The sequence below is a fragment of the Crassostrea angulata genome, chromosome 7, assembly GCF_025612915.1.
Source record: "Crassostrea angulata isolate pt1a10 chromosome 7, ASM2561291v2, whole genome shotgun sequence".
In the NCBI taxonomy this organism is placed as follows: Eukaryota; Metazoa; Mollusca; class Bivalvia; order Ostreida; family Ostreidae; genus Magallana; species Magallana angulata.
In genome coordinates this window covers 50372244-50387222 of record NC_069117.1, presented here as the reverse complement: position 1 = coordinate 50387222, position 14979 = coordinate 50372244, and the positions used below count along the sequence as shown (strand labels likewise).

Sequence of the window (14979 nt, the reverse complement as noted above, 5' to 3'; positions counted from 1 at the left end):
TGTGGAAATGGTACAATTGTGGAGAAGTACAGCCAAAAAGATGCAGTTCGTTCTTCGCGAAGAACGTGTGTCCTGGTGACATATTATGCCAAAACTGCAGGAGGGGGGTTTATAGATTAGAAATAAGGGTGGGTCAGTTTGAGTTTTCCGTCCTCTTTACATCCCGGCATCATGTGCATCCCCTTATACAAAGGATGCAGCTGTTAATACGGTCAAGAGTTCACTTGAATGGATAGTGAATGATGATAGTGTTTGAATGCCTCGTTAGAATCCTTCTACATCTAAAAACATCACTCTTCCTGTTATTTTTCTCTCATTTGAGAGACAATCTCTTGCGAGTGGGGTATGACTTTGACACGTCTAAACTTAGAAAAAAAATCCTTAAAAGTCTATCAAAATTAAATCACAGATTTACTCGATATGAGGTAAAGGATATTCCAAGATTTCTTTAAGAAACTTGATTTTAGAAAGGCTATAAACGTATGCAACGAATATCATTACAATCTAACCGATCTTTCATATGAACAGTTTGAAGATTTGTTTAGTGGTCTTTCGGCTTTTCCTCGTCTACAGTTCTATATACTCGAGAGGCCACAGGTCTTTTACTTACACAATTAAGAACAGGATTTTCTCATTCTGTTCTTGCAATTTTGTTCAGTTTAACTGAAATCCAAGTTTCTTAAGTTGTTGCTTCAGCTAGGAAAGCTTTCCTTTAAGTTTGTGTACCTTTGTATTAAGAGTTTCCCCATATCTCACGTTCCCAAATCATTGAAAATCACACTACTCTTTTTGCAAAACAACTATTTTCTGACTAGATAGAAGATACAGCCATTCCTGTAATGGACGGTACTTACATGTATAGAAAAGTAGTTCCTGTGCTCAACAGCGGAGATCTTTCTCTATGCACAAAGGTCGTCGTCTCATAGAACCTATGATGATCACTAGTATTGATACTTATTTATTCTTGGCCATATGTTTTGCGATGCAGGTAAAACAATTACAGACTTCGAGTTTCAGGTTGAAAAGCTAGCATTTCTGAACAAAACGATGAAACAGCATACCACAGAAGAATCAATAGCTCAAGACTTTTCCCAAAATATCTCCGTGTGGTGGTAGAGTCTGCTAACAGTATATCAATAAGTTGGAAATTCCCCTCCGATGTTGTTACTAGTACGTTTACAATTCATCGGAGAGTATATCAAAATTGCTGCAACCTTAACAAATAATTTAGGACCACCTATTGTTTCTGATTAACCACAAGACGAACAGTTTGCCTAACAAATTACATAAATCAAATCTAAACCAAATCATGTTATGAAAAAAGTGTCAAGTGTTAAAATTACAAAGAAAGAAAATTGGGTTAGGCTTGATGCAGAAGCATTAGATGTCAAAATAGACTCCCTGTCACAACAGAACAATGCTAAAGAGACATAACTTTTGACATATATCAGTTGAATCAGGCAGTTAATTATGTACATGTTAGCATACTGGGTAGCTACGTGTAAAATAAGAATAACAATCTTTTAAACTTATACATGTACATGTAAAAATACATTTTCGCCATGTATCTTTTTAAAAAAAATTCAATTGATCGGAAGGGATCAACTATAGAGTCGGGTGCTGTGGTTATGTTCCTTCTGTTTTATGGTCTTTAGGTTATGCTCGTAATCAGCCACTTACACTAGTTCCTTCTATAAACATAAATTCTGTTATTGTTTCAACATTGCAATAACGTTAGGTGCCTGTGGTTCTGTTTCATTTTTAAATAAATGTATAAAGGAATTTTAATTAGAAGAACAGAAAAATGTATCAATCAAAAAAGGATATTTTAAATAGTAAACTTCTACCCTCTCTTTATCAGTTTGTGGAAAATCAGAAGAAAAATACAAAAAAGAATTTTTTATTAATGAATGAGGTAAGAGGCCCTATTAGTTTTTAGTTGAATGTAGTTAGTTTAGGCGTTGTATGATCAATCGAACAATCGATCAATCGGGGGGGGGGGGGGGGGCTATGAACGGGGGAGCAATATTGCTCCCCCGTTCATAGCCCCCCCCCCCCGATTTTAATGAGGTCTAAAAAAGAAATACAGCTTAGTAATAAGGAAAACCCAGGCTGAATTGGCTGTGTGTGTCAATAAATCCAATATGGCAGCGATGGGTACTTTAGGTATTTTTAATTTTTATTGTGTAAATGATTTCAATAGAATAAAAAAAAATTCCTGCATAAAACAACTTTTAGAATTGAAAAAACTTTCCTTCTCATTTCATTTAACATCGTTATTTTTTTCTAATTACTATTAAAAAAAAACCGCAGTACTTTTTGAAATTTATTGCCAGAAAAACAGTATTTTATTAGGAAAGATTAGGACCAATCAATTCTTATTAAACATAACAGATTGAGCATATACTCCTGTAATCTATTTTTAAAAATCATCTTTCGATGGTAACTTTATGAAACATGATGTTTTTAAACTTTCAATTAATATCTTAATATGCTGTAAAATAATTGTGCAAGATTTTTTTATATTTTAGGCAAACCTCATTTGTTTAAAAGAAACATTACACTTGGAGTTAGTGACACCACTGGGATTGCATTTTCAATAACAGTAATTGCGTATCCTGAGCCTCTTTAAGAATTAAGATACGACAATGGAACAAGGAACACGCGGATGGTGAGCAGTATAAGCAGGAATGCAGTGAATTATTTTACTATTCATTTTAAACAGACAGTTGTAGAGCAAGACGATTATGGAATTTATTATCTCTTAGTCAGCAACGCGCTTGGAGAAAGTATTGTGATTTTGAATGTGTTACCACAAAGTAAGTATTGTTTTTCGCGATATAAAAGACAGTTCATTTAACTCAAAATCTTCTTGGTTCTATATATATATAAACAAGTTGCTGTCCTTTAAAAAAGGACTGCAATACGTGGACCATTTGCATGTGTTTCCAACGAAAACGTGAAAGCCTTAAGATTATCAGAGATTCCACCGACTCTAGCCCTCTGCTTTTAACCACTAAATTTGTACGTTGTATTACGTATACATGTATGTATAGCCCTGACTTTTTATCTCAGAATTTCAAGGGTTCATACTTCTAAAATAATTATGATCTATCTATGAATGAAGTTTGCATGTATAGTATCAGGCATTCGGTGAATTCTACTATTTGCGCACACATTACGATTAGCACTACTTTGTTAACTATGCAGTGACAGCTTTGTGTAAATTAAAAATTTCATATTTTGATGCATTTTTCTTGAGATTTAAACTTTTATACAGTGACATAATTATTCAATCATACTTAAATATATATATATATTATACATTTTAGTTTAGATTTTTCATCCCTTCTCGCTCCTCTAAATATTCAACAATGTAGTTTTTTATTTCAACTTTAAAGAATAAGATAAGGAAAAAAAATCGGAGACAGTATAAAAAATGAACAAAATGGTTTAACATATTAAGCATTACGCAGTATATATGATAACTTTATGTAAGTGTTGATCCCCGCACTTGCACGGGGAATCATCTAGTTAGATATATTTATCTCTGATATATTGTAGTATATTGTATTGTGCAAGGTCACACTAACCGCAGAACACATCGTTGTATCACCGATTAGGCTAGAAAAAAATCAATTCGTTTCATTAAGAGTCAGTCTCAAAAGCTTTTTAATATCATACAAATCGTATGAGATAAATAGAACATATGTTATTGTGGGATTTTATATTTGCCTTTTCCAGCTCAACTCGTCAACCAAGTAGTACATTATTAATAGCTTTTGGTATGTCGTGATTATCCATGTATCTAATCAGAGTGATTCACCATAGTTTTAAGCCAAAGGGAGTGCTGGTGATAAAGAATTATTGGTGGCGTGGATTCACCACATTCTGTTCATCAGAGTTAATCATTTAAGTCTTAACTAGTTGATTTCTAAAAATAATTGGGAGTAAAAAATAGTTTAACGACGTTTGAATTTCTTCATTTTGTTTCATTGTTTAGTCAATAATCCCACATTAGTTTTTATAAACTTTTTATCGGTTTTGTATACTTGACTTATTCCGTGTGAGTTTCCGACACTGAGGATATTGCGCTACATTACGCTGTTGGCTCCTTAAATATCCGAACCCAAACTTTGTTGACGTTTCGAGCCGCGTCACAATATGGGGAACACCTGCAATTATACTTTGTTGGGTTGAAGAGTATCCTTCTAACTTTACTTTTTGTTCGCAGTCAGTATGATACTTTCCAATCCAATCAAGTGTATTTCCAAAGATTCCATTTTGTTGTAATTTATGTAATAGTCCCTTACATCTGAACAAGATTGCTAAAAATAGTATAATTATATACATGTATTTTTAAAAGATTATTCATAGTAGGATATGCGGGGTAGAATCCCAATTGGTATTTAGATAAAAGAGTATGCTCTAAAATATAGATGTAATATATTATCATGAGTACAAATAGGATCTATTTGCTCGGTAAAATAATAAAAACTAAACTGCTTATTCACAAGTACAGTCAAAACGATTACAATGTTAAAAATATTAAGAAAATATCACTATGATCCGACAAATCGGCAACACAATTTTTTTTTTAAATGTAGGAGACAGAGTGTTTGCAGTTCAGATAGCAATATGAAATATAGAAGTGAGCCTTTAGAAAAAATATATTTTGAGCCTGATCATAATTGTTTTTATGATGATTTTATGATGATTTTTTTATTCGTTCATCTTCGCAAATAATTCATATCTATTTCATCTTTTTTTTTTACCTTACAATATTATTATTTTTAATTTGCGGTATATTCGGTCACATTATATTAAAACCACGTTTGTTTGGGGTGATACACTAGTATTTCTAACATTTCTAATCATTCAACATTTTAATGCGATTCTAGAGTGGTATAATAATGCTATTTATCTGGGGTTATTTTGCATCCTAGAAGTTTTTGAACATCTTTTAAAAAAGTTATTTTTATCTTATCATCATAATTATATGTTATCTTATCATCATAATCATATGTTTTATGTAGTATCAATCAAAACATTTGTTTATGTAATAATACTTTAGCCGCAGTGTCTCTAGCATATCCGATTGTCCGCCGTCACTTCCGGTCGTCACTGGAAGAAAATGAAAAACCTTTATTTTTTGTTTATTTTTTTTGACTTGAATTTTTCTGTGTATTTTTTTCAAAAGAGACGCTCTCAAAACTTTCGAATTTTTAATTTGTTTTAAATCAATCCACGCATTCTCGAAATGTTGTGTTCTAAATTCCTGAAGCGAGAGTCGTCGTAGCTCAGTCGTTATCTGAGTGGTGGACTTGTACCCAGGCGACCGGGTTCAGTCCCCGAGTGAAGAATATTTTTTTCTTCCTTAATTGTGTTAAAATTTATGATTTTATATTTGAAATGATAGATTTTACTTGTTTCCAATTCAATTTTATCAAACATCACAATGATTGGGTCTTTTTAAAATATAATTAAAGTATAATTATATGTCTATTGAAATTTTTATAGAGGGTTAAATGGAATTTGATGAAGTGTTAAGAAATGATAGAAATGAACAACTATCCCTTTTGTTTATTATGGTGCACTCAAACGGAAGACTTTTTGCTGCTCGCAACGAGCGTCTAGTTTGATCAAAATTAATCAAAGTCAACATAGATTTCATTCAATTTACTATATTGCTTTATCAACAGTCATTGCACATTTTAGGCATGCAGGAGTTGGTTTGGGATTAAAAATCATGTCAATTATGATAAAGGAGTGGCTGTATCACCCAAATTGACCTCCAAAAATATGACAGAAAAGAGCCAATCAGAAACAGATTCTGAAGATGCTTTAAATGATATTCCACTCACAGACACTGTAGATGCCAGACGGAGTAATATCAAGCTTTCAAAGGAAGATGAAGAAAAAAGAATCTGTAACCTCTGGTTTATGTTTAGACCTTTTACTTGATGCATTTTACCATACATAATTCAACAGTTACATTTTCAAACTATTACATTACAGTATATGCATGTATGTATACATATGCATGAAAATATAAAATCTACATTCTGATTGATTTGTTGTACATTTGTACTGTTGAATGAAATCAACAGTGTTGCTTCATTTTTGTGAGTGTTAACTATAAATTTATTTTTATTATAGTCGTACAAAATGAAAGAATTTCATGAGTATGTGACATGGCTTAAAAACACTGATGTTACATCAATAGCATCTGATGATGATTTTGAAGAGGTCCAACAACTGAGGGAAGAATTAAAATGTAAAGTCTAAAAACTACAAGAAACTGAGGATATAATGGTTTTGTGTAAAGGATATGAAAAGTACACCTTGGATTTCTTTTACCCAGAGCCTTCAATCAGTGATCCTGCACCATGCACCAATGACTCACTGGTCATGTTTGCTTCTGTGCCAGGTAAAGTTTATTGACTATATTTTCTAAAAAGGTTGTATTAAAGTACATTTGTTGTTTTTGATAATATTTTTGTCAGACTTTTTCTTACCTTATTATGGTATGAATGAAAACATTATCATATATACCTGTAAAATAAATTGTGATTGTAGCTGTTTATATCATTATTATATTATAAAAATATGATTTCTGTAGTTATTAGTATACATGTTCATGAATCATGAAGTTTGATACAATGCAATTTTGATAAAAAATACATTTATGATTTATTACATGTCCCACGGAAAAATCCACCATGTAGAAATCATCGAATAAAAAAAATATTTATTGAATTCAGATTTTTGTTATCTACTTTATTCTCTTCTTTTTGTATGACTGCTGACCATACTGGTTTTTTTTAAGGAAAAGAGGCTTACAACAGAGAAAGGCAAGGAGGATGGCTGATCACAAACCTAGTGGCACAGATAAATGAAACATTGGACCAAAAACCAGAGAAGGTTGACCTACTGACAGAGTTGATAAAGGTGTCAGGCAGAATTGCATTCAACTACGAGACCGAGACAGGCAGACAGACAGACAGTGGCCATAAGTCGGTGCCCTGTCTGTATCATAGACTCAGTGAAGACATCATAATCTGGCCAGAGGAGATGAAGAAGGCAAAACAGTTAGCTGAAAAAGAGGGCTCCGATTGGAAGGAATTTTCCGATTGGGATCCTAACAAGGATGAACAGGCGAGGATAAGAGTCAAAGATGAAGTGTGAGGTAACAGAATCAAAATGGACAATTAGTTTGATCCTTTGATATTGTTTTATATATTGACGAATTATTAGTGATTTATAAAACGTATATACACCACAGCAACTTTTAGCAATAAATGGAGCTTATTTGATTATATAAGCATGTCTTTTTCGCAGCATGTTTTATGATGAAACTTTAATCAAACTGACTGTTTTTGACTTGATATTTATATACAGATTCTATTTTATGTTCTACCTTTTTTCCTAACTTTTATTATCGTGTATCCTGTTTTATCCTGCTTGAACATGCCGTTGCACTTATGTTTATTCAATCATTTAAAAGAATTGAATTATAATGATTTGTGGTTTGAAAAAAATAAACATATAAACGATTTCAATCCTTTTAGAGCCAAAAAAATTACATTAATCATATATGAAAACTTTTAATGTACTCATCCGATTGCTCAAATAAACATATCAATATGTAATGATTTTAATTTTTATTACTCTTGATGAATGACATTAATGCATATGGCTAATAACCAATCATTAGCCTAAATAGCATATGGAAGTTACTGGTTGTTACAATAAGCATTTTGTAATAGACTATTGATTTGGCTTCAGAATCTCAAAACATAAATGCTATCGCGTTGACTGGTATATTCCATATCCATATATCCATATTTTCCAACTGCATTTTGTGCGAAAGTTTTAAAACATTAGTTATAATTGCTTATTATATTGTAGTTCTATATACTGTGATAACAAAAAGTGTTTACTGTTGCAAACTAACACATTATATATATATATATATATATATATATATATATATATATATATGTAGACACTGTGATCTGTAATTTTACTAATTAAGTATACATATTTTGTCTGATAGTTTTTACTTAGAGAAAAGCAACTTGTTTTTGAAAAAATCTAACTTTTTCATTTATGAACTGTGCATGTGGCAATTTGTTCATTCCAACTTAAAAACATTATTGCCCAATCCATAAATCCAAGGATAACCAAAGATTTCTACAGAAACTGTACCATGTCTTGTTTGAAATTTTTAGCTATGATCTTATGTTTTTAATGTGTCAGTTCTTTAATTTTGATTTTCTGTACTACAGAGCAAAACAAGACATTACCTACATTATTGGTTTTTGAATTATTTTTACATTTTTATCTCTCAAGGATGTTTTTAACTTCTTTATATAGATTACATTATTGATTTTCGTGCTGTCTTTTTTCATAGGATGTTAAGTGATATGAACAACTGTATTGTATCATTAAAATTCATTAAAGAAGTGGTTTTTTTTTCTTATTATAAGTGGAAACATTGTTTTTCTGATGATGAGGAGCTCTAGGTACACGTCTGTTTTACAATGTTTAAAATTATAGCATGTCGTTTTGCAAAGCAGCTTATGTTCATAAGCCATTCGACAAACTTTCTAAACACTCTAACAAGAGGTCCATTGATTGGTTGGAGTCTTTTTCTTTTTGTTTCTGATAAGTTATATATTTTGAATTATATTCCGAATTCTACAGTGAAACATTGAAATTATGTTGTCATATTTTTTCTTTTCTTCCCTTATTCATTTAGTATTAAATAGGTATCACAGTTTAAAAACTGACTGGGTCTGTAGTTTTGGCGTAACTTAAACACCAGAAAATATGATGTTTTAGCTCATCGCCACAGTGCACTTTAAATGCTGAGTATTTTTGGAACAGTATCCTTTAATGATATGAAAGTAAATTCTTACAATTATTGATATGATTTTATCAATAACGGAACTACAAAGCCGTCCATTAATGATAAACATTTAACAATATTCATAGTCAAGATGAAAATCCACTAATGATACATAATTGAAAAACACACAAAATAAGGCTGACTTTGACTATTAATGATTTTTTGATAACGTGTTAGTGAATAATCTTTAACTTTTATTGATACAATTTTGTTTATTATACTGTCATGTTAAATACTAGTTGAATAATTGTTTAGTCGAGTTTATTATCTGTTTTGTTACCCTTAGCGTTGGCAGCACACAAAATGAATAGTTTTTTGGGGGGAGATTAACAGTTGAAATTGACACCCCTTGAAAACAACTGACAGCCTCTGCTTTACGTCGGTTGACAAGGGTTTTCTCGGAGGTGTCATTTTTATACTATCGCCTTCCCCAAAACTCTTGTCCTTATTTATATAATTGAAAATAGCTCTCTTGATATGCATATCTGCTTGCTTCCATCTCTGGCAACTTTTGTGTTAGTTCTTGTGTGTTCTTCTGTGTTTGTTTTGTGAAGCTTCACATAAGTTCAGAAGAAACAGAAGTATTTAGCAGGTTCCAGTAAATGTTCTACCAAACCTCTCTCTTTACACCTTACTAAAATTCTCACAGTATTGAAGGAGAAACGTCAAGAGTACTGTACAACAATATACTCCAGAAGTGGTGTGTCTCAGATGTGGATACTAAAAAACTCCAAAGAATTATTAGAAACTTTGATGTCAAAAAATCAAATCTGACCAAAATCAATACCATCGAAACGTACGATTTTTCAACGCTTCATACAAACATTCTCCATTACAAAAAATCTAGGCTTTTTGATATCATCGACAGTTGTTTCTTCAATAAAAAAGGAAGTCGTAAAAATGCTAAACTTGTCATTGGAAATCTAAAAAAAAATAGTTTGTTAAAACCAATTTTTAATGCACACACAAGTAATCTGAAGTTGACATTAAAAAGATGCTTGAGTTTCTGATAGACAAATTGTTATTTCCATTTTTACTTCGACTCGATATATCCCAGTGAACTTGAAATAAAAGATACCACAGAGTCTGCGTCATCTGTTTCATATTTGGATATCTTACTGCAAATGGACATTGATGGTAACCTAACGACAAAATATGATAAAAGCGATGACTTCAATTTTTCTATAGTCAACTTTCCTTACTTATATAGCAATATACCTTCATCACCTGCATATGGTGTTTTTGTATCTTGGTCAATTCGATACGCAAGGGCATGCTTTCCGTATGAACAGTTTCTAAGGCGAGGCAAGCTACTGACAAGCAAGTTGATAAAACAGGATTATCAACAGTCTCATTTGAAGTCATCTTTTAGTACGTTCTATGGTCGATACAACGACCTTGTCAGCAAATACAATCCTCCACTGGGTTGCATGCTGACTGACATTTTTCATACTTATTAATCACGTAATTGTCTACGGACTTTTCCGGTTATTTCCCGATTACGACAAAGAGCACATGGCGGTGTGACCGGTCAGCAGAGGATAATTCAAATTAATGCCCTCATAATTACGAATAAAATCTGCGTGTTGGTATATATATATATATATATATATATATATATATATATATATATATATATATATATATATATATATATATATACACATGCTTTCTATGCGTCGTTTATCTTTGAAGCATGTGCATATAAACTTAAACCTTATTTAAATAAAAGCGTCGGAAAAGAAAGTAGAAACCGATTAAATAATCGTCTAACGGAAAACTAGACATAGAGGCAATAAAAATGCATCCAATGTTATCAAGAGTTTTATAAATATATGTAGTTGTATCATTAATTGTTGAAGGCCATTTACTAATGTAAAATGAAAATACATTATTAATGAACATGTTTCTAACTTGCTTTTCTATGTCATATCCTTATTGGATATGAATTTTGAAGACTTAAGACATTGCTACGTCGTTCTGTACGGTGCGTTACAATGGTGTTTCATTCTACACCATGTCCTTTAATCCCGCTTCATTGCACTTTTGATCTATTAGAACATGTAATTATTCCACTGATATTTCAGTTTATTTATTAAAGATGTAATCCATTTCTAAAGATGTATAGATAATACATGTATAAAAAATAATTATATTTCTTTAGCGCTAAATATTGGCGAAACAATGAATGAAACGATTGTGTGTAGATTGACAAGAACACAAAAATACACATAATACGAAAAAATCACCAAATGAAAAGGTTTTCAATATTCAGCAGATTTAAATTAGTAAGATGAGATAAAAGGCAGAAAGAATATAAATAAGATGTAGAAATTAATATAAAAAAACATTGTTTATTGAGAGCAGACGTGTGATTAGATGTTTTGTTTTTGTTTGTTCGTCAGAAGAAAAAGGACAAAGCAAAATTATCAGTGAACTTAATACTGGTATAACGTGGTTATGAAATGAAATTAATATTTAATTCAAACATTGCATATTTGTCTAAAAAGATGGATTTTCAAGTTCTCTCTGATAACGTTATGACACCCGTGCGGCAATCGGGAGTACTAATTCGATACAACGACAAATACAATTTTATTTGGAAGAACTGTGGTATTGTGCACTATATATCAAGACAGTATAATACTTCATAAACATATTATATTCTGATAGAGCTTGAAACACGATACTGACCTTGACAGTTACAGAATGCAATCTGGAAAAGAGTATTTATTATGCTTAGGTTTACCATTGAACTCATTTATATTTTAAAAAACTACCATAATAAAGTTGCTATTAAACCCTCTTAAAACTGAAAACGAGTTTACATATTTACTTGACTGTTAATTACGTCACAGGATAAATATTTATGGTGGCTCGGTGGCAACAAGTTAACCATCAGAGCTACCAAATATCTTCGGATAAGATTTGCTTACTTTTAAACTTATTATTATGTAGAGAAAATATCCATAATTTTTATATTTTAATATTGGGTATTTTCCAATATCTTTATACCGATTTCTTCTTCTAAAGGAGATCAATGCAGTCTAAAAATGGCCACGACCATCGAGTCCTCTTAAACGCTTTGTTAAATTGTTTGTATGTTCATCATTATAGCTCAATGATTAAAGTATCAGGCTTGTAAGCCACATGTCATGAGTTCAAATCCGCTTTGGGCTTTTGTTTACATATACATGTACTGATTTATTTTTTGAAAAATCATACTTTTTCAAATCCAAATTTGCCAATTTTTTTCATATATTTTTTACTTAGCGTTAGCGGATTATGTAAATTTTTTCTGCAATGATCGCTGCCTTCATAACCCACACGAATCACCAAAGTGAGCATTTTATTGTTTAATTAACATCTATATTTTAACTAATTAATAAATTGAGCGTAAAAAGTAGGTAAAATTCACTAAATTACTGTTAACGTACATAAGTACATTAGCTAAACGAAACAGCCAAATCGTTTCCAGTGAGACTTTGAGTCTGACATCATCATGGTTAGTTCGTGCAGTCCGTGATTTTTCTTAGGTAGTTGTAGGTTTCGACCAATCGATAAACTAGCTGCAGCTCTGTAGCTCCCGGTCTGAAAAGTTCGGATGGACGACCTGGGAGCTACAGGGCCACCCATTGTTAGTTTTCAACTAATTTACCTTATTTATACGCAAATTCTGTGAAAAAAATGAGTACCATTAAATTTTTCATGCAATTTACTACTGATATCGTCTCTTCATTTGCCTCGGAAAGTCTTTTTAACACCATCACCAGTCCCGTAAATTCATGTGGTGCACTTTGTTTACAAGTAAAAATGGCGACTCTCGATCTCGATGTTAATTCAACATACTTGATTTTCCGAGGTCGGTAGCGTGTTTCGGAGAAAGTCTGAGGCAAATAAAGAGGCGATATCAGTAGTAAATTGCATAAAGAATTTGATATCGCCTCTTTATTTGTCCTCCGTTGGTCCTCCATCCGAATTTTTTCAGACTGAGAGCTACAGACCTGCAGCTATCGATAAACATGGCGTGTCAAATTCAATCCTGTCACTTTCTTGTCAGTTTAAGCCGCCGTAGATTTCGACTAATCGATAAACGGGGCGTGTATATTTTAGTCTGGCTGTTTCTAGAGAGCTTTAAATTAACTATAAGTGTCCTTAAGGAATAGAGGGAATAATACTTGGTGGATGTAAATATATGTATATATTTACATTTTCCAGTGTCTTTGCCTGTGATAACACTACGTATCGATTAAGTACTATATAACCCATAATGCAAATGACGCGAAATTGAGGCCCAGCGGGGTTTGCTTATTCATATTTAAAATACTTAATCGTACGATTGCTTAAAATTATATAAATATAAGTAATAAGGAATCATTCTTTGAATATTATGATGTGATAATTTCGGTCGGGGCGTGATCAAATCTATCATAAAGCCCTTCGGGCTTTATTGGATTCGATCACTCTCCGACCGAAATGATCACCTCATTATACTCGAAGAATGATTCCTTATTCCTTATATATTACACCAAAATCGCGATCAAATACGTTTGATAAGTATACTTATAAAATTGTGTCTACGTCGCTCAGTCATGTATTGTAAATTGGCAATCAGTATTTTGATTAGATATTGAATTTTGAGTCTCGATACTACCAATTTGAGTTTCGCATTTTCAGTGTTTTCGTACGAAGTTGTAATACATTTATCGAGAAGTCCTTCACATTCTTTAAGTGAAGATTCGGTGTTTTTCTATTTTTTTTACAAATAGGTTTTCTTGTAAAAAAAAAAAGGGTGATGTTAAATATGGTTGTTACCCTAGGCCCGAATGTTTCATTCATGAATGCACTATACTGAAGACATAAATATCATTTACTTGGTATTCGTATGCCAAAAATATAACATCTCAAATTAATTGGGGGTAAATATTTCAACATTTGTTAACATTGAACTAAAGGTGTGTAATATGTGTTCCTGTTAGATTTTCTGGAATTTGAACATAGTCATAACTAGAATCTATTCAATATGCACATAAATATACAAGATCATACCCAAAGATCAACTACAATGGCGTTATCTATGATTTACAAACAACTTCACCTCTGTCATATATTTTAAAACCTTAATCAATCTTAAACTCAGGATTAATATTTAAAAAATTATTGATTTGTCATTATAACAGGTTCGTAAATTTCATTCAACTTTGACAGAGCTTTAAACGACGCATTTTTTTATTTTTACATTTCCTATTCTTACCTTATGTAACATCAGAATTTTCATGTCATTACAATATTATCTATACTTAATACAAAGCACGACAAGAATTTGTATTTTTTAAAAGGTAAAGAACAAGTGCACTTAAGCTATAGAGAATGGGCCCTTTTTCAGTGCCGTTTATATGTAGAAAATATCAACAAATTCCTTTTTCTCGTAATAGTTAAGCACTCATGGATATTTCTGATTTATATGCATGCTTAAAATTACCAAAATTAGCATACAATTTAAAAAAATTGAGGATTTTTAAATGCCTATAAATAATCTAAATCCGGAAAAACGAACCGAACCTACTTGAATTGTGTCTATTTAAATCAGAGGGAGGAGACATTTAAATCAACATTGCTCTGTTGGTGGATCGATTGGCGCGTTTGCTGAATTATACTTTATGCATTATTTTACATCTGAAAAAAAATCGAATGAAGCTTTGAAATTGCATATTACCATAGTGACAAAAAAACATTCCTGACCATACAAATATGATGGAAAGCGATCAAAACGTGTCAATGTTTTGCAGTGAGCACATTTGACAAACGTTTACCTGGATAGAAACCACGTGATTGTTTGAAATAATTTATTCCATGTGTGAGTTCAAACATGGGTCACGCAGGTAATAGCTTTCGCTTGCTATAGGAAAAACCTTGAAATTTTCATACGTTTTTCATTTTTCAGGTACCAGCCTAACCGAGTACAAACTTCTTACTTTCACAGGAGTTTACTAAATGTATAATGTGTATTTTGTCTTTTCCACAAGTTTGTACTCGGTTAGGCTGACAGTAAACAAAAGCTTTAA

The 14979-nt window shown here is 31.8% G+C and overlaps 1 protein-coding gene and 1 long non-coding RNA gene across 2 annotated transcripts; both read left to right on the top strand.

The window, feature by feature from the left end:
* Window positions 1–1861: 1861 nt before the first annotated feature.
* On the top strand, window positions 1862–6506 carry LOC128191858 (uncharacterized). Its single transcript, XR_008244475.1, has 4 exons — window positions 1862–1915; window positions 2532–2819; window positions 5719–5929; window positions 6160–6506. It is a non-coding gene; the product is annotated as an uncharacterized LOC128191858 (long non-coding RNA).
* Window positions 6507–6609: 103 nt separating this feature from the next.
* Window positions 6610–7188, top strand: LOC128191392 (uncharacterized). The gene is made up of 2 exons (XM_052863453.1): window positions 6610–6628; window positions 6830–7188. The coding sequence occupies exons 1-2, from the start codon at window positions 6610–6612 to the stop codon at window positions 7186–7188; spliced, it is 378 nt and encodes a 125-aa protein (XP_052719413.1).
* The last annotated feature ends 7791 nt before the right edge of the window (window positions 7189–14979 follow it).